The sequence below is a fragment of the Podarcis liolepis genome, assembly GCF_965112155.1.
Source record: "Podarcis liolepis genome assembly, chromosome: 7".
Classification (NCBI taxonomy): Eukaryota; Metazoa; Chordata; class Lepidosauria; order Squamata; family Lacertidae; genus Podarcis; species Podarcis liolepis.
In genome coordinates, this window is record NC_139561.1 from 81637556 (window position 1) to 81658418 (window position 20863).

The following is a 20863-nucleotide window of genomic DNA, read 5'->3' on the forward strand; positions in this document are numbered from 1 at the left end:
TCCAGTTACAAAGACATACTTTGGTCAAGCTTATGATGGAGTCTAAGCTTTGGAGCTCAGACAAGCAAATGGTTCTACATTGCTGGAAGAATGATGATGAGAGAGCAAAGAGGGAGAGTGTTGGGAAAAAGCACCAAGGCAAAAGCCAGCTCCAGATAGCTGGAATGCAAAACAGGATGTTGTGGTTTGCAGATGTACTGTTGGGGAAAAGGTGGAGCCTATTCTCTGTACTGAGCACCGGATGTTAGCTCAGAGTGTCATATGACCTGTGCTGGAAGTACAAGGGAGGAGTTGTGACTCTTCTGATGGAGTCTGAAGGGAACAGTCACATTTCTATGTACTGTTGAGTGACAGGAATAAAACATGTAGAAAGGACTCCTGTCTGTCTCATTTCTCCTCCCTGGGAGAATGCAGGGAGGGAGAGAGAAGCAGAGAAGCAGAGGGTGTGTTCTATCTCACGACTAATGAGAAGAATCGCCGGGTTTGTTTACCTAGCCTGCCGGGGTCGCAGACGGATGGTAAACACAGTATCTCGCTCAATTGCCTCGGGGGAGGCCAGGTACCTCTGCCTGTGAGCTGAAGATACTAACATATGGTAGCAGAGGATGGTTGCGATTCATCGGACATCTGCATGAGAGGCTGGTGGATTGTCCTCCTCTGCTCCAAGGAGGAAGAGAGGCGTCTGAAAGAAGCCAGAGGCTCAACAGACGGCTGGTGGAAAGAAGAGGTGTTTTCCAGAGCAACAAAGTTCAAGGTATGCTGCTGCTTTTCGGGCTAAAAGTGTGAACGCAGTTTGATTAATTCACTGGTTCACGGAGCTGCGTGGAGCTGCGTTTTTGAAAAACAAAAGCTCCGGAGGAAAAGGCCTGCAGCTTCGAGGCTGAAGCCTGCATTCCACAAATTCTTGTGGTTGATAAACTGTCCTATTGGAATGCATTGTTGCTAAGTAACGGAAAGTTGGAAAGTTACTGGCAAAAGGGCTGGACTGTGAGTGTGAGCCTGGGAAAGCAAAACAAAACCAGGGAATGTTTTGGCTACAAGTTTACGAAGCTCTTGGAAGGGACTTTCCATAGCAGCCAGAGTTTAGCTGCCAGGTGCAAAAGAGCGTAAACAACATGCAGTTTGCCTGCCTGAGTGAGAAGGAAAAATCAACTGTTGGATTTTACAGCTTGCTGGAAAGCTGAAGAGGCTTGGCTTCAAGATGGGTGCCAAGAAGGGAGCGCTGCCTTACCCACCTCCCTTAAACAATGACAATTATTCATCTTGGTCTGTTAAGATGAAGGCCCTGCTGCAGAATCAGAGGCTTTTTGATGTAATTGAAAACCCCATCCCTGCAGCACCAACCAGAGGTTGGGAGTCACAGAACGTGAGGGCCAGGACTGCTATAATTCTGTGTGTCTCAGATGAGCAGTTGGTGCATATTCAGAATTTAGAACACGCGAAAGAGGTTTGGGACACGCTGCGTACAACGCATCAGAGAGATGCTGGTTCTTCAGCGTTGCTGTATTTTGACAGTTATATGCAGAAAGAGGACTTCCCTTTACATTTCTCCTCCCTGGGAGAATGCAGGGAGGGAGAGAGAAGCAGAGAAGCAGAGGGTGTGTTCTATCTCACGACTAATGAGAAGAATCGCCGGGTTTGTTTACCTAGCCTGCCGGGGTCGCAGACGGATGGTAAACACAGTATCTCGCTCAATTGCCTCGGGGGAGGCCAGGTACCTCTGCCTGTGAGCTGAAGAGAGAGGAAGTGCCCACACCCTCAACAAACGGGGCACAGTGGGAGTGTCTTTCAGAGTTCCTTCTAGGAACCATACAGGAAAATACTCAGAGGGCTTCAGCTCCTGTCATGTGCCTATCTAGCAAACATGCAGTGTTGGTTTCGCTGCATGGTAAATATCCCACACTTCACAGGTGGGTGGCAGTCCCCTCACAGAGCAGAGCACATCATCCACAGGAGAGGCAAGGAAAGTCCGCCTTCTCATTCACCTCTCACCATGCCCAGTCACGCTATCTTTCACCAGGACTTCAGCGCCAACTCTCTGTTTCCATGGGGACAAGTAAGCAGGGGCATGATGACAGAAGAGGAAGCAGAGGGAGAAAGAGGCCTCATGGCATTCTATGTAGTCTTACAAAAATATAAATGCTAGTCTTCACACAATATAGGCAAACATTTTCTGATGTCCCCCTTGTGATCCCAAACAGAAGAACGGCTCTTTACTTGAGCCGTGAGTCTTATGCCTCCTTATCTCGGCAACTCATAAATCTTGAGGCCTGCTTGGCTCGTCTCCCAGGCTAATTAGCCTGCCGGACTTCAAAGACTCTGCCGCGGCAGCAGAAAAGCCTTGCTTTCGCTTTTCCCCACGTACCTCACAGTCTTTGCAGTCTTACTCTCCTGTAAGTGCCATGAATCTGGGCCCATAACCTGTTGTTGGGATACTGCCAGGGAGACAAAGGCCATCATGCCTCCACGTCGATTCTGGATGATCCATCAATCTCCCGTAGAACAGTATCAGTCAATTAGTGACACAAGCCTCAGAAACAGCTGTCCACATTCCAAGGACCGGTGCACGCCCTTTGCAGAGTTCGCACAACGAAAGATGCACTCAGGAGAGCATATTTACAACTTTATTCAGTGTTGGTCAGAACAAAGATAAACATGACTGTCTGCCTGCATGTCCAGGCACAGAGAGAAAAACAACAGCTATATACAAAAAGAGAAACTTCCTGTGAGCCAAAACTGCGCAGGCTGTGACACAACAACCTGCTCCCTTTTTAAGGTGGAACAGAAATATCCTAACAGTACTACCTTCCCCCCCCTCCCCATCTCCTAGGCCCTGTAGAGGGACATGCAGTGGCTGCATTTGGCCCCCAGGTCAGCGCTTCCGCACTCCTGGTATAGATCACTCAAGGCCTCCATAGTTTCCCGATTTTCTCTCTCCTTTGGCTTCCCTTACTCAGCCAAATGAACAGCTTGGTGATTTTAGAAAGAAATTGTGAAACCATGTTTCTTGAGCAGAAGTGCTCCACAGTGCCGCAGACATCTGCATAAAGGGCACCTCAGGTTACGAAGATTTTGGGATATGGCCAGGCCTCCGCAAAAGATCCCATTCGTAACCACTGTACGTTCTTCCATCTTTCTCAAATCCTCCGGCATTCACTGCCATTGGCTGCCCACAAATTCTAGTGTTATGAGAAAGGAATAAAAGCTTTTCTCTTTCCTGGTGCACTAATGGCTTCCTGTGAATTGAAGGCTGACTAAACCTCAGGTGTGTAGGGAGCTACAAGAATTGCCCCATCAAAGAAACTCACTGCTTGAGGTGTAGCCTAAGGGTTTGCACACTCCTCAAGGCACTTTGGGCTCACATTGCTCAGGAATCAGTGGAAATAAACATAGGCACCTTGAATGTGACCTGGCAGCAAATTGGCAACCAGTGCCACTGTCTCAGCAACAGAGTGACATGTGGCCAGTAGCCTGCTGCTATGAGAACTCTGACTGTTGCGTTCTGCAATAGCTGCAGCTTCTGGACCTGATACAAAGACAGCCCCACTGCATACTGCCAATATCAAGTCTTTAGGTTACCAGTGCATAAACCACTGTGTCCAGGCAGCCAAGCAATTGACCTATCTCCAAGACCCAGAAATCACTTAGTCATAAGCCTCCATTTTTTCATGGTTCAAGCTCAGTTTGTAGGCTGTTATGCACCATGGCATTCAGGCACCAATCCAGAGTTTGTGTTATGGAGTTTCTAGAGTTGGGTATCTTCAACATATGGAAGACACTTCACTCCAGAACTCCAAATGACTCTTCCCAACAGCTTCATATTGATGTTCAAGAGCCACTGCATACCCTCCAGCATTCCTCAGATGAAAATAGGGACATTTCTCACTCCCCACAACTGACACTCCCACCATTTTTGTCCCCCCATGCCCACATACAGCATCTTCTGTCAGAAGAATGGCAAGTTCCACAACCACATCACGCACAGCATGTACAGCCTCCACTGATCAGAGAAAACCTCATAATCCCAATTTTATTTTATTTCATGCTTTGGTACATTTACAAAAAGAAAAGCATGCATTAATAAATAAATTTTAGAAGGTGGCAACATTAGACAAAAACATATATATAGTGGTGCCCCGCAAGACGAATGCCTCGCAAGACGGAAAACCCGCTAGACAAAAGGGTTTTCCGTTTTTGAGCTGCTTCGCAAGACGATTTTTCCTATGGGCTTGCTTTGCAAGACGAAAACGTCTTGCAAGTGTTCCGATTTTTTTTCGCTCCCCCCCCCCTCTTTTTCTAAGCCGCTAATAGCCTTTTAGCCGCTAATCCGCTTATCCTTTAATAGCCACTAAGCCTTTAATAGCCGCTAAACCGCTAATAGCGCTAATCCGCTAAGCCGCTAATAGGGTTGCTTCGCAAGACGAAAAAACCGCTAGACGAAGAGACTCGCGGAACGGATTAATATATAATGTATATATATACACCACTGTGTGTGTGTGTATATATACACACACACACACACACACACACACACACACACACACACACTGGTACCTCGGGTTACATATGTTTCAGGTTACATATGCTTCAGGTTACAGACACTGCTAACCCAGAAATATTACCTTGGTTTAAGAACTTTGCTTCAGGATGAGAACAGAAACAGCGCAGCAGCAGCGGCGCAGCAGCAGAATGCTCCATTAGCTAAAGTGATGCTTCAGGTTAAGAACAATTTCAGGTTAAGAATGGACCTCCGGAACTAATTAAGTATGAAACCAGAGGTACCACTATATGTGTGTGTGTGTGTGTGTGTTTGTGTGTGTGTGTGTGTGTGTGTGTATATATATATATATGGGGGCGGGGGGATCTAGACTCCTTACACTCCCCCCCATGCCATCCAGGGAGGCTTTGCCCTCTGCTTGCCCCTCAGATGCAATGCATTATGTGGGGAAGGGCCTCAGTTGTACCAGCCTCTCCTCCTTTACCTTTGCCATCTCTGCATATAATAATAATAATAATAATAATAATAATAATAATAATAATAATAATAATAATAATATACCCCACCCATTTGGCTGGGTTAGCCCAGCCACTCTGGGCGGCTTCCAGCAGAATATTAAAACACAATTCTAAGGCTTTCACCATCCATTCTTCCTTTCAAGGTATTCTCACTACTTAGCATAAAGACCCCTTGCCACTGTCGCTGCATATCTAAATACAGCTGCATATATAAATAGAGTTTGTAATTTTGCTGACCAATATCCCTGGCCAGAAAGATTTTGGACTCTTGGAAAAGTTATGCCCCAAAAGACCTTGGCCTCCCTACAGGTCTACCACATGTGACAGAATGACCCCTTGCAATTCTTACATTTCCAACATTTATTTGGTACATTCTTATACATTCAAGCTAAGTTCTTTAGAGTTAAATAACATCAGTACATCATCTTATAATAATTCCCTCTTATAATATGAAGATGGTGAAGGAAGAGGACATGAGCCCAAAGTCACTCTCCCCACCCTCTCCATTGTGATTACCAACATCTGGGAGTCCCATTCTTCTTAGAAGAAACAATGTGAAGAGCCTAAGTTTACAGTAGATTATATAGCAACATTATAAATTACACAAATATATACATAATACTAACATTGCACCGAGAAACCTCTCCACAGATATCTGTGATGCTGCCACTCCCCCCCCCCCCCCCCCGCATTCCCCAAACGCCAAAGTCCACATCATTCACACTGTCTTTGACTTTCATCACAAGTGAAGCAAAAGCAAATGACGTGGAGCTGAGCTTGTGTATATCCAACCCCAGTAAAAGACAGTCCCTTAAATACGCAAGCTCCTCTGGACACAGACCTGCAATCCCCCCCACCTGCTCTTAAATGTAACCAACTTATTTTAAAGAGCAAGTGGACCAATTCTTTAGCCCCAAAATAAGTGCATTTAATGGGACAGAAGAAATCTAGATCATATGTCACTGTGCATTTTATTACTGTACAACAAAGGAAACTGGATAGACACAGACACTTGTCTCCCCTTACCAAAAATAAATAAATTCGTGATTCTGACTATCAGAGAAATCTGGAAAATTGCCTGGACTTCTGGAAATCTAATCCAATTTCACTGCTGAGCTTTGAATTCTGCTGTAACCTGATGGGGCTTCACTTCCTGGGTGGTGAAATTGACGGTGCCACAGGTTAAAGGGGGGACATGTCCTTGGAGCCCTGGGAAGGGGGAAGAGATTGATTTACCCCAAATGCAACTGCATTTAATGGGAGTGAGGGGATCCGGGTCACTGTGCATTTTATTACTGTAACAAAAAGGAAACTGTTGACAGACATTTGTCCCCCTTTCGAAAAAGTTCATGCTGTCCGGGAAACCGCCTTGGCTTCCAGAAACATAATCCAATTTCAGTGCTGTAACCTGATGGGACTCATTTCCCCACATCCAGGATGGTGAAACTTACGCTGGCACAGATTAGGAGGGACGTGTCCTTGGAGTTCTTGGAAGGGGGAAGAGATTTAATTGCTTTTCAACACTGTGCTTTATATTATGGTATAGCACAATTAGAATTCTGGCAATTTGTTGCACTGCCCTGAATCCATTGTTCCTGGGTGCTGGCAAAGTGCTCCTTGCAATCCTCTATAAATTCCTCCAACTAAGCCTCAGTTCCTTGCTCAGCCCAGTGCTGTTCTCGAACTCCTTCTTGGCTCTTCAGCTCTCAAGAATGATGAAGACACTTCTGATCTCCTGCCTCCTCTTGACCCTTCTGAATCCAGGTGAGCAGAACCACAGCTGCTGGGCAGTTCATCGTGTTTCCAGGAAGGAATTAAGGGGGGGGGCGTCAGCCATTAAAGCAGGAGAAGAAAGGAACAAGGACTTGTGCTTCCTTTGAAAGGGAGAGGAATAAAGCATATGGTCAAGCTACAAGGGATCTTCAATCAGGATAGTTTGTTCCCAATATTTGTTTTTATTTAACCAAATACATACTGAGAGGTGCAGCATAGCTGTCAACTTACAGATTTGAAAATAAGGGACCAGCAGCCTTGAAAATAAGGGACCAGCAGCCTTGAAAATAAGGGACCTGCAGCCTCACCTGTTCCAGGCACTCCAGTCTTCCTGTCCTCCTGCAGTCTGGTCAAACTCATGCTGGTAGCTTCGAGAACACTGTCCAACCAACTTTGTAACAAGAGGTTCAACTGAATAGAATCTGAATCACATGCACCAGAAGGCCTATGCAGCCTCAACTTAAGATGGCTCCCCGGCCTGGCTTTGCACTGCAAAGTTTGCAGCAGTACGTGCAACAAAATGGCATCCAACATTCAAAAAAAAACCCCTCAGCTTGCATTAACTAGCCACACACAAGGCATGCAAGCTCCACCCCCCAGTCATTCTTAGCCTTCTTATTGGGTGAGCAACACAGCCAAGCAACACATGTGGAACCTCCCTCCTCCCTGGCTGGCAGGGAGGGAGGGAGAGGAGCTGCTTCCTTTGAAATTTAAGGGACATCGTTTAAGGGACATTTAAGGGACATCTATCAATAAGGGACAGCAGCGGGACATGGCACTGGAATAAGGGACTGTCCCTTCAAATAAGGGCCACTTGACAGCTTGCAGTATCCCCAAATCCATTGGGGGAGCAATGGGGGCAGTTGCCCACTCTTGGATAAACCAGAATCCTAGGTTTCATCTACAACAAAGAGTATGTTTCTTGAACTTTTTTCCTGTCTGCTTCCCTCATCGTCCACTCAAATTCTGCCCTTTCCTCCTGAAACTTTGTTCTCAATAATATTTAATTTAAAAAAAGGAATACAGAGGTATGGCATCTCCAAGTACATTGGGGGAGCAAAAGAGGCAATAGTTCACTCTTCAATAAACCAGAATCCTAGCTTATATTTAAAGCAGTGGTGTCCAAACTTTTTTCAAAGAGGGCCAGATTTGATGAAGAGAAAAGCTGTGGGGGCCGACCAAAGGGCCAACCAAAGTTGTTAACCTTTTATTTCAGAGCGGAATTATCCTGCCCCCCCCCTGCAATCTTTTAGTTTTCTGGTGTTACACACCACCCCAATCTCTGAGTGGAGTCAGGTTCCAGGGGTACGAGATGTGCTTACCAGAGTCTGTCATGTTTGCTGGTGCTGATGGGAGTTGTAGTACAACAACCTCGGGGGGGGGGTTAAAGGTTTCCCCACACCTTCTCTACTGGTCCTCTCCCTCAGCCTGCAGGAGCCATCTTGGACAATCATTCTCTGGTCTATACAAGGCCCACCCCTATTCACAGAGTTTAAGATCTACTGAAGGAATATATATAGGAAGCATTATGTAGATGAACAATGGTCCATCTAGTCTAGCCTCTTGTTCTTGCCATGGGTCCTATGGGAAGCCTGTTAGAAAGATCTGAGTGCAACAGCTCCCTTTCTGCAGTTCCCAGTAACATGTATTCAGACAAATAGTGCCTCCAATGTTGCAGGAAAAAAATATATCAATAGAGGATGGTAAACATGAATTTATCCTGTCCACTTTTGAAGCTATCAAAGTCGGTAGCCTTTGCTGCCTCTCGTAAGATGGCGTTTGTAGCAGAAAGTGTTGTGTTCATGTACCTTGACGCAGACCTATTCCTCCTACACAGTTACTAAAGTTTTCTAAACCCATTTTTCCCCTGTCTGCAGTGGCATCTCTGACATGTGAGTCTTGTTTCAATGAAGGAAAAGATTGCATAAATGCCACCATTGAGGAGTGTGACGACTCCAGTGACCAGTCCTGCTTCTCTGCCCGTGGAGTTGGCAAACTGTGTAAGTGAGAAGAACTTTCAACCTCTTTGATCACCAAAACATAAACCCCCTGACTCACTTTTGAAGGCCATATCTTAGCCACAAGCCACGGAACATGACTTTTCATAAAGTAGTGTTCTAAGTTCTGCATTGTCTGTAGGAGCAGGGAAGAAATTCAAGTCAGTTCATATTTAAAGGTGTGTTTACTCAATTGGCAGAGCAAAACAAAGACATCCTTCAAAATCTGCCCTTCTTCCATTTTTGCAATTCAGTTGTCCGGCCATGTAATCAATAGACAAATGCACATACTACGGTAAAGTGTGCATATAAGAAGCTACAACAAAATCAAGCAACAGTCACCTAATTCATAAGAAGAGCTAAAAATAAAGGTAGAAAAGATGTATATCAGTAACAGCAACAAAACAAGCCAAACAATACCCCAACCCAAGTGTCCGTTCAGCAGCCTCTGCTTTTTTAGTTGGAGTCAGTCTATCAGGTTCCCATCTCCCAGGCCAAGTGAAAAATAACCTGCAAGGTAGAGAGCTAGTCCGCCAGGATTCACAGCCAATATGGTCAACAAATATCCCACACACACCCCGCCCCAATGGGGGAAACCATAACTGCTTAAATCATTATGACCCTGCACATAGGGCCTAAGAGTGAAAATAACATTCACACTAAATGTTGATGGGGGTGAGAGTTGGAACTTGATATGAAAATGTGGAGAAATGAACTTAAAATCAGAAACCAAGAGAAACTGACACTGACATATTGCCCTTTCCTAATTGCCTGTGGTAAATGCTCCCTTTATTAGCTCCAGCATCGACTCTCATTGGTCCAGTTACAGGGTGGATTTATTTCAATCAAATCAATTTCAATCATGATTTAAATCACTAGTCATTAAGACTAGATTTAATTATTATTTGTTTACAGAAAGACTCATTCTTGCTGGTATAATCTTAATATTTACGAGATGAAGGTTCCGTTTTTGGAATAATAAATTTTCAGAGTAGTTTTTACAGTTATATCAAAAATTACTGATTTGGTTATACTATTAGAAATACATTCACAGATAATTATGAAATTTTTGTGAGGTTTAATAAATTAACTATTTATATTTGGATAACTTGTCTGCTGTACTTTACTGAAAAGAGAAAAATAATCATTTCATTAATAACAATCTATACAATTTATTTAACTAAAACAATAACATTATAGCATATGTATCCATGTTTGTTAACTGATGTGGTTAAATGATTTTTTAAGAAATACCTTGGAGGCAGTTATAGCACACATGAAAAACTTAAAACAAATCCTTATTTCCTGATGAGGATAGCCTTTGGACTATAATGTAACTTAAATAGAAAACTATCTTTAGAAAGATTTTTCCACCAACAGCATTTTTTTAATAAAAAAAAATACATTTTAAATTTTAAAAGTCCAATTTAAATTTTAAAAATTCTGATTTAAATTTAAAAATCTGATTATTTTGATTTTTTAAAAAATAATAATTGATTTTAATCCACCCTGTCCAGTTACCTGGGCAGCCACAAAACTTATTTCATTGATGAATCCCTTCCCATGAAACCTCCTGAACTGGTCCCATTCAATAAGGAGAAGGGTGGTAGAAACCTCTGGACAGCCAAAGGTTCTTCATTCCTGACTCACATACAACAAATAGATATAACTGGATAAATCTCTTTCTGCTCCAAGTAGGGCCTGCTCAAGACAATTGGATACCTGAGGCAAACCATAAAATGTTCCCCACCCTGCAGACCCAGAAGAAAGGGTGACTGAAGATTTGGCCTGGGCAATTTATTGATATTTCGCCCCAGGACCGGTATGAGGGGCAGACCGTGATGACAGCTTCACTCAGTAGTAAATCGGTGGGGAAAACCCTGCCTATCCTGAGTCCCTCTGCCTCCAGCACCCAGCACGCTGAGGAAAAAGAAAACAAGCTGCAGCCTGGAACTGGAGGCAGAGGGACTCAGGACGGGTGGCAGTTTCATTAAAGATCTATCGCTGAGTGAAATCATCATCACGGTCTGTCTCTGGTACCGGCAGTGGGAGAAACAAGCTACATGATGAGGCTTATAAAGGTTATTCCTCCCTCCCTCCTTAAACTGCTTGGGTTAAGAGCACACCACTACCCTCGCCTCAGCCAAGCAATTTTGCAGAAACCCCAAATCACCAATGGCTCACATGAGCCAATAGTGGGTCGGGGACTCAGTTAAACTGCTCCCCCTCCCCAGCTGAAGTGCCTGGGTGGAGTGCAGGCTCTTGGCTGCCACCTGGCTGCCTTTTTCAGCACAGGAGGAAAGACGGAGCCCACTCTGCCAGTCGAAGGCAGCCAAGCAGTGCAGGCAGCCCTGCAAGGGATAGGTAGGGTGGCTTTGCAACCTGAGCTTTGCAAATGAGCACTCCACAAGGAAAGAGGCAGTGTTCCTGCACGGGCACCAGCGAGGCAGACGGAGCCTCCGAGGTGGTATTTGCTAAAATGCATAGAGCTCAAGATAAGGTATATTGGAAATGTTGGAAATGTAAGGAGAGGGAAGGGAACTTCTTCCATATGTGGTGGATGTGTCCTAAGATTAAAGCTTACTGGGATGTGATATATAATGAACTGAAAAAGATTTTCAGTAATAATTTTAGTAAAAAAAACTAGAGGCTTTTTTATTAGAGATAATAGGTGAAAAAATTCCCCCAAAGACATAAATATATTTATGTATGCTACCACGGCAGAAAGGATATATTAGCCCAGAAATGGAAGCAGCAGGAACTTCCAACGTTGGAAGAATGACAGACAAAGATGATTGAATACGCCGATCTGGCGAGACTGACGGGAGAAATCCGAAACCAGCGAGACAAAGTGTTTGAAAAGGACTGGAGTTAATTTGTACAATATATGAATGAATATTACAAACATTTTAAAACATTTACAGGATTGATTTAAAATATTTTGTTAGGTTATGATTTGATACCTGTATATAAATATTAGAAGTAAGACTTTTAAGTATGGAGGTAAGTAAACAGGGTGATTTAGAAATGAGAAGATAAAAGTGATTGCATATGGAAGTCAGGGAGGGGGATGGGAGGAGGTCAATGCTCAATTTGAGCAAACATATATGTGATGAGGAAATTTTATTTGGTTGTTATAAAGGAAAAAAGAAATTTCAATAAACATTATATTAAAAAAGAAAAGGATTGAGCTCCAAGGTCCCTGCAACGAACAACAGAGACATGGGGTGGCTCAAATGGGGGAGAGGAACGGATGAGGAGGTGGCAGATCTTGCCTCCAAGGATCACACCACAGCTTCAAAGGCAGCAGCATTAGGCAATACTTTTCTTGGTGGTCAGATCACCTGCCCCTCTGGATCCTGCCACATAAGGTGATCGTCAATCCTTGCCTCATGGGTGGACCAGCCCTATCTCCAGGTCTAGTTATTCCCTTTTCCAATTCTTTCTTTTATAGCACTTTTGGGGTCAACAATGGTTCTCAAGTCCTGCATCAATACAGAGTTGTGTGATGCAAACTATTCCAGTGTCTCCATAACCTCATCAATATACTTGCGCAGCAAGCTCTCCTGCTGCAAGACAGATATGTGCAACAGCGGACCTCCTGAAAGTAAGTATCATCATCAGGAAAGATGATCTCTAAAAACTCAAGTAATGACAGAGGTCAAAGAAAGACAAACAACTTTTTGGCAGTATCCAGGGAGGAGCCACTGACAGAGGGAACAAGCAGGGAAGCATTGGAGCCATAGTATGGGGGTGGGGCGAACGAATAGAACAAAACCCAAAATCACAATAAGAAGATTATTAGAACAACATGCAGCATCTATTAGCAAAAATTACAAGGGGGCATCACAGTTTTACCTTAGTCCTAGAAACACCCCTCCCATAATGTTACTCACAGTTCCACTCCTGCAGCAGCTTCAGGTATTTACATCCTATGCTTTCCTCCAAAACGCTTGAGCTCCCGCTCACCATTTTAGCCTCAAAATATACAGTGAAATAGGTTACGCTGAGAGATGGTTCCTGGCCCCAGGCCACTCAGCAAGTGTCAGGGCTACAGTGGAATTTGAACCCTAGTCTCCTAGATTCTAGTCCAACCCTCTAAGCACTACACTTCACTGGTTCCTTGGTTTCCCAGAGTTCTAGCCCCCAAACCTAGAGTGACCCATTTTCTTTGATGCATTTGCATTTGCAGAGATATTTTTAGTGGGACAGGCCTCTGTCCTTCTTGTATGGGAAGGAACTGATTTCTTTTAAGTTTGCATTCAGGGAATTAATATCTTCAGGTTAAAGCAAATGCTAAGAAAGATGTATTAGATGCAATGGGCTCCAGTGCGACCTAATTACTAAGCTATAGAGGAACACTATCTACACAAAGGGGAGAACCAGGTGGTGCAAAGAATAATTTTTTTAAAAAAAATACATTTGTTGCTCCACTCACTTTCGCAACAGGCCCTGCCACTGGCATGTGGCCCTGAGCAGCTTGACCTGAAGGAAATGTGGCCCTCACTGAAACAATTAATACAAAGCTTCCATCTTTAAGCCCCGGCTAGGCTCCTGGCGTACACCAGCTGATGATGCAGGCCTGTATCACCATCCTTTTCAAACAAGAGACAGAAGCTAGAGTTGGGATTTGAACCAAGAACCTCAAAGCTGGCTTAGTGAGCTACCATGAATTGCATACTGAGACCCTCAGGTGCAGAGGAAGATAGGAATAACAGAACACCAGTCCTGCTGTTTCTTGGCTTGGTATCCAATAGTTTGTTCACAGGCTGCAATAATGGATGTTTTTAGCTTGATCCAGTGTAGCTCGATCTTATCAGGGAATTCTGAAAGTAGATGGTCCTTAAGAGTCGTTTGGAAGCAATCCCACTTAATGGGATCTTGAAGGATTTGAGTGTTCATTATGTGCCTTGGTTTCCTTCCTTGAAGCCGGCGTTAAGGTATAATTTGATAGCCATCGTGGAGTGTATTAGTCGGTGATCTGTCCAGCAGTTGTCGGTACTCGTCATAGCTCCGGTAAGGAGCACATCATGGCGATCTTTAGCACAGACGATCACGTAATCTAAGAGGTGCCAGTGGTTTGATCAAGGATGCCACCATGAAGTTTAAAATTAATTTTTCTGTCAAAAGAGTGTGTTGGTAATAACAAGGTTGTGCGCTGCATATATTGTCAAAAGTAAGATTCTGTTCTGTTGCTGTTTTCAATTCTTTCTTTTCCAGTAGTCCCAGGTCACAGATCGAAATCTCGCCCAACCCCTGCATTAAAATCACCCAGGATTCTGAGAGTAGTTTCTGAGAGTAAAATTTTCCTTTAATGCTTTCATCAGCATCCAGTGTTGGTGCATAAGTGCTTATAATGGAAGCCTGTTGGTTTTTGGTGAGCTTTATTTAGGAGGTTGAGAGTCACTCATTATTACCGTTAGAGACTTCTGACAGGAGCTTCACAAGATCATTTTTGATAGCTAAGCCTACCCCATGTATCAGATGTTCTTGTTACAGAAGAAAGTGTAGCCTCCTTTTCCTTCTACTCAACTGCCTTGTTCCTTGAGTCAGTACGACTGAATCTGTATCCACTGCCCATGACTAAGGACTTCCACATTTCACGATCCTGCCCCATTACCATTTGCCAATCGCCATGGGACTTTTTGGGTTTCGGATGGTTTTTTGGAAGACGCCTGTGTGTGAATTTGTTTTATGTGTGTAGATCAGTGCATGCTGACCAAGGCACAATCTTCGCAGTAGGGCTCTGTTCCGATGGCATGAGTAGTCACAATGAGCCGGTAAATTCCTATCTGCTGCAGCCTTCATCTGTCTTCACAGCTGTTCTAACATACCGCTTGTAATCATCAGCCTGTTCTGCCATTGAGAACTTTTGGGGATCATTCTTTCTTTAGCTCCTTCCCTTTGACCTTACTGCCTTGGGTGACCCTGCTGGGAGTACGAGATTCCCGACGGCTTCGCTCACTCAAGTCATAAGAACATGCAAACCAACTCACCACAACAAGGTGATGATCCAGCGAGTGAGAAAGCAGTATGATACCTCTGGATTGGCCAGCCCTCCTACAAACATCCGCAACATGGGCTCCTGCCTTTGCCAAAGAACAGGGCTTTCTAAAAGGATCTTTGCATTATTTAACAACATAGCATAGTAAAAGAAAGACTGCAGATACAACAAAACCAAAAACCATGTATCAATAACAAGATTAATTGAACAGCATGAAGCATCCATGAGGAAAAATTATAAGGGAGCTTCACAGTTTTACCTTAGTCCTAGAAACATTCCTTGCGTGATGCTACTCACAGTCCCTCTCCTGCATCAGCTTCTGATACTTACATCCCTACTCTTTCCTCCAAAGAGCCCTCATGCTCTCCATTTTAGCCTCAAACACCCGTGTGAAATAAGTCTGATCTCCTCCCACCCTTGTTTCTGATGTAGATGTTCACATTCCCGTGTACCTGATGTAGACCTTCACTCACCCCTCCTTCCTTGGTGGGAGGAGGCACCACTTTGTAGTTCTCCTTAGCATTCCCAACACCCTTGTGTAAGTTTTTATTGTAAACACTATAACAACACTAGGACAAAGAATTCTGAGAGTGGTAGATTTTTAAGGGTGTTGAGAGTTAATTGGAAAACTCCTACTCCCTTCACAGAGCTATGGATCAGCAAAAAAAACCCTACACAATAGCTCTTATTAGCTGGCATTTTTTCTTAGGTGAAATCATGATTTTACCAAAACTAAGCACATGTTTTCCAAAAGTGATTTTTTAAGGATAAAAATACTAAGAGCTTTCTTTCTCTTTCCCGCTCTCAGGAAGAGGGCCATTTTGTAGAATTTTATCATCGTTTGTGTGCATCTGTGGCTGCCATTTTGTCTCTCAGAATGTCCCCCAATGCTGCTCAGTGCTAAGCCCAATTGCTTAAAGTGGTATCCCTTTGCTTGAAATGTATGCTGTGAATGTGGCCCGAGTCAGAAATCTCTTGCACCATGCCTTAATGTAGCCCTGGATGAATGGAGCATGGCTGAAGCACTCTGCTTGGAGAAGTGCTGGAAGGTGGTAGGCATCGCTCTTTGAAGGAGGAGTACAATTCCCACCCCTCATATACAGTACATCGTTGTTTGCATCTGCAAAAGAAATACATTGACTAACTGCAATGTATGTGTGGTGTGGTGACTGTTTTCCAGTGCCTGAGAGTGAGACGAGGGAGCCCAATGGGCTGAAGTGCCCGAGTTGCTTCTCCACCTTGTCAGACGATTGCGAGGGCTTGAAGACCGTCAGCTGCAGAAATGAGGAGGATCAATGCTTCTACATTGGGGGTCGCATGAAGTTCGGTGAGTCTTGTATGGTGGAGTGACGCTAGGGCCCCATCTGTACTATGCAGTTAAAGCAGTATCATGCCACTTTGAGCAGTCATGGCTTCACCTAAAAGTCGTTAGGATACTTTGTTTATTAAGGGTGCTGAAATTTATTAGGAGACCCATGTTGCCTTCACAGAGTGTGTGGGATGGGCAAGAGCCCAAGGAGGAGGGATGTGTGCACAGGGAGGTGGGAGGAGGAGGAGAATACAGGGAAGGGACTAGTGATTTCTGCGGTTCTTGTCTGGAACCCTGCGCCAGTTTATTCCATTTTTTCCCCAGTAACACCTTAAAAACCCATTCACATAGGCACATTCTCTATTCCCTTTTGCTGTTCATTCCAATGAGTTTTAAATATTTTAATGGTTTTAACTGCTTTTATTGATAATATAAATATTTCTTGTAAACCCCTAGCAGTTTTTACTGCAAACAAGCAGTATATAGATTTTGTTAAATAAAAATACATCTTAAAATTTGTACTTTATTTTTTATTTTTTTTAAAAAAAAAACATATTTATTGAAATTTCCAAAACTCAAAAAAGAAAAAACAAAAGAAAAAGAAAAGATAAACCTTTACAATTTAAGCCTTATTTTCATTAACATCTTTCCAGGACTCCCCCATCCCCCTCCCTATTGTATTCCCCTTTCATTAATTTGGTTCCACAAGTTCTTACTCCCAATTTAAAACTTATTTTGTTTAACCCACTGTTCAATTTAGTTATATAACCACTTTCCCTTTACATTCCACCATCCCTCATCATTAAAAGAAAGTTTTTCCCCCAAGGTCCACCCCAATTTCCTTCCACGAATTCCCTTTCTTGATAAACACGTCCAATCAAAGTAAAAAATATAAAAAGGTTCAAAAAATAGTTGTACACCCTTTGGATTCCAAATCTCCCCCCACCCTTCCCCGGTTTCGATTCCTCATGTCCATCAGTCTATCTACTGTCAGCCTGGAGATCTCACGTCCATAGCCGGTTTTTTCCCTTCCAGTTCCACCTTGCCAGTTGTTTTTTTGTTGTTGTTTTTTTAATAATATTTAGCTTCAGACGCCCAATCTTAAAGAGGCCCCTGACAGGCCTTAGTTTTCCTTGGTCTTTCACAATAATATGGCTCCTCCCTTGTTCTTTCCAAGTCGTCATCAGTCCTTTGTTCTTTTTTTTTTTCTTCTCACTTTCTCAGGTTTCTTTTCCTGTTCCGCTGCAAAAACGTTCTAATTCAAAAATTTGATACCTCTACAGGGGTTGTTGTTAGTTCAGGAACAAAAACTTGCGTCCAGTCCCTTCCATTCTTCAATAGATAATTCTATTGTCTCCTTTAATATAGACACCTCTGTAGACAAAATACTGTTTCGTTTTTGCAGCTTTCCCAGAAGATAACAAGTCCTGTGCGATTCCAAGAATATTTTTCCACTTACGACCGTTCTTGTAATGTCCCAAAGCCCCTCTAGGGGGATTATGGTAACTTTGTTTCCTCAAATCCAAAAGTCAAATTGTTATTCCTTATTTTCAACAATTTATATCCAAATTGTAACAAAACTAACCAGCAAAGTCCTCATAGCAAAGTCCTCTTTATATTCTCCAACTGTCAAAGTCTCTGTCTCTCTTCGCCAGGCTCTCTCACGGATCGCCCCGGTTCCTGGGGGGGTTGCACTTTCACTCTCACCATCCACTCTTCTCCTCCAGCACAGTTCTTATAATTTCCCATCGTGGAATTAATAATTTTTATCAATAAGCAGAAGCAAGCTCCTTTTTCGACCTTAGTTGCCAAATCCTTGTTTTAAAATGTCTACAATAGGGGGGAGACTGACTTCCTTTTTGGATCTCCCCCACTCATGCCGAATCCGGAAAAAAAATTATTATTTTTTCTCCTTTTAAGTCCGATTTCCAAATTACTCACGGGTTGTTGTTTATAGTCCAAATTTTCAATAGAAGAAGTCAGCGCTCTCCGTCGAATGGCATGCGGCTTCGCTCGGCAGGGAAAGCAAAGGACTCATAGCACCACGCCACCCCCATCCCCCGCGCCGTAGCCTTTTAAAAGGCTCCTTCGCGGGTCGGGGGCGCTAACGGTGCCCGCCGAGTCAACCATGTCCACGGGCTCCGTGCCCGTGGTTTTTGAGGGTCCCCGCGTCGCCGGCGCGGTAGGACCCAACCCCTGCCTAGCAGGCTGCCTCCGGAGCTCGGAGGGAGTCCGCCATTCAGCGATGGCGCCAACCCGGAAGTGTTAAAATTTGTACTTTAAATTGGAGGGGGGGCAGGCTGGAGACCCACAGGCCCAGGGGCCAAAGGCATTCCTCTTGGACTCTTTCTCTCTGGCCCTTTGGATCCTACTTAGCCATACCTCCTCTCCCTAGGCCACACCCCTCACAAGCCCCACTTCATAGCCTACCTGTATGCTTTGGCCTGGCTGGATTGTTCCCCTTAAGTCTTGGGTACCTGGAGGGAGGACAGAGAGGGGGGTTTGAATGTATGTATAAAATAGCCTGCCGTGTAAAGGTTAATTTTACATATGTTTCCATTGGCCTGTGGACCTCCCAGAAGGTCACCCAGACTGGAGAACAGCTCTTCGGCTGAAAAAAGTTGCCCACCCTTCTGTTTGAGGGAGAGGGTTTTGGATTCCAAAAATATGTGTGTGGTTTTTTCCCCAACAGGAGGAAGCACCCTGATGGGCGCTGTCCGAGGCTGTGCAACAAATAGTACGTGTGAATACAATCAGGGGTTGCTGGAGACTGATCTTGAATCATCAGGATTTAAGATCACTCAATTAGAGTGCACTGAAGCAATGAACGAGGATGCCACAGAAGACACCACCGCACAGCCTAGTGGTTGAAGAAGGGGTGGTCTCATCCTGAGGACTCCCAGGCTTTCTTTCTAGAAGTCTAGAAGCTCCTCCTCAAAGACAGGCTGTATTTGACTTTCATGTGCAAATGAAATAATTGAATCATGTTGAAAATAAATATATATGGTTAATAATGTGTGTTGTGTTATTTTACCAAATGCAACATTTGTTGGGGAAAATAATACAGTGGTACCTCAGGTTAAGTACTTAATTCATTCTGGGGTCCGTACTTAACCTGAAACTGTTCTTAACCTGAAGCACCACTTTAGCTAATGGGGTCTCCTGCTGCTGCTGCCGCCGCGCCACCAGTGCACGATTTCTGTTCTCATCCTGAAGCAAAGTTCTTAACCCAAGGGACTATTTCTGGGTTAGCGGAGTCTGTAACCTGAAGCGTATGTAACCTGAAGTGTATATAACCCGAGGTACCACTGTAGTGCTTGGAGATGGGAGATAGCTTTGGCAGCGAGCAGGGGTGAAATCCCTGGCCAGACTTTCAGGTCCAATTTTAATCAATAATTAGTCGACTTTGATGCATCCCATTTCTCCACTTAAGGTAAAATGGGGAGAAACAAGAAATGGAGAAGAAGAATGCAAGACATTGGGCGGCCTTGCTGTCAAGAGTGGTACAGTAGTACCTCTGGTTACCTACTTAATAAGTTCCGGAGGTCCGTTCTTAACCTGAAACTGTTTTTAACCTGAAGCACCACTTTAGCTAATGTGGCCTCCCGCTGCTGCCGCGCTACAACCACGCGATTTCTTTTCTCATCCTGAAGCAATGTTCTTAACCGGAGGTACTATTTCTGGGTTAGCAGAGTCTGTAACCTGAAGCATATGTAACCCGAGGTACCACTGTATATCCCATTTCACCACTAGAGGTAAAATGGGGAGTGCCACAGCAGATGTGCTGCGCAACCCCCACCAAAGCTAATACTTCAGGAATTTCTTTAAGAATCAATCAATGAGTACAGCATATTCTCTTCTGTAAAACCATGTAAAACTTTAAATACATGTAAACCACGTATTTAAAGTTTGTTGTGGCCTGTCCCTCTTGTACAAATTCAGATACTTCTTAAAGGGTCGTTTTGAAATTCCTGAGGGAGATTAATCAATCACAGTCCTATACTGGGACACATTTCAGTCATGTAACAGCTCAGACTGAATGTTGAGGCAGACAATTCGGTCTCACAGTTAAAGAGAGCTAGCTAGCTTTGCGTCCATTTTTTAGGGGGACTCGGGTTTCTTCTGGTTCCACAAAAGTTTGAGTTAACTCTTTCTTAGTAAAAACACAATTTTCACAGAGTGTCAGGACTCATGAGCACAACAGCTCATTTCCCGTGGGTTTTACTCCATGAAATCAGTTGCCAAGACGAAAGATTAACAAACACCTCGCATCTGCCTAAGTCTCCTCTCCAGGGCTTTTTCCATGACTGAGACTGTGTGCAGCTGATCTCTCCTCTCCCCTTTTCATGCCCCCCCCGGGGATTTTATTTTTGGGGGGAGGGGGGAGAAGGGGAGTAGCCTGTTGCAGGAGGAGGAGGGTGCCCACCACACACAAGCACAACATGATGGTATGACATCACATCATGCCATCACCTGCTGCCCTTCAAGTAGAGAAGCGTATTGATGCTTGGAAAAGTTGTATTTATTAGATATTATCCTCCCTTCCTCATGTTTGTAAGTTCAGCAGAGTGTATCCCCTTGATGCTTAAAAAGTCTTTCCTCCCCCCCCCCTTAAAACAATAATCACACAGATTCTTGCTTGAAAAAGGTAAAGATAACATATACTCATTCAGAATACTTGTTGAAGAGTAACAGATACAGCAGCTTTGTCCAGAGGGGCTTAAAATGGTGATCCAGTTACAAAGACATACTTTGGTCAAGCTT

At 43.9% G+C, this 20863-nt stretch overlaps 1 protein-coding gene across 1 annotated transcript; it reads left to right on the forward strand.

Annotated features, from left to right (window-relative positions):
- The first annotated feature begins 6602 nt into the window (after positions 1 to 6602).
- LOC310712508 (phospholipase A2 inhibitor gamma subunit B-like) lies at positions 6603 to 19065 on the forward strand. The gene is made up of 5 exons (XM_083515646.1): positions 6603 to 6780; positions 8667 to 8789; positions 12241 to 12393; positions 15971 to 16117; positions 18792 to 19065. The coding sequence occupies exons 1-5, from the start codon at positions 6729 to 6731 to the stop codon at positions 18968 to 18970; spliced, it is 654 nt and encodes a 217-aa protein (XP_083371772.1). The 5' UTR covers positions 6603 to 6728; the 3' UTR covers positions 18971 to 19065.
- Positions 19066 to 20863: the final 1798 nt, after the last annotated feature.

What these genes read in the sequence shown, in the direction of transcription:
- LOC310712508 (XM_083515646.1), top strand. Translation starts at nt 6,729, where the DNA reads ATGATGAAGACACTTCTGATCTCCTGCCTCCTCTTGACCCTTCTGAAT. An exon ending in CCGTGGAGTTGGCAAACTGT is followed by an intron (nt 8,790 to 12,240) that starts GTAAGTGAGAAG and finishes TTTCTTTTATAG; the next exon opens with CACTTTTGGGGTCAACAATG. An exon ending in CAACAGCGGACCTCCTGAAA is followed by an intron (nt 12,394 to 15,970) that starts GTAAGTATCATC and finishes ACTGTTTTCCAG; the next exon opens with TGCCTGAGAGTGAGACGAGG.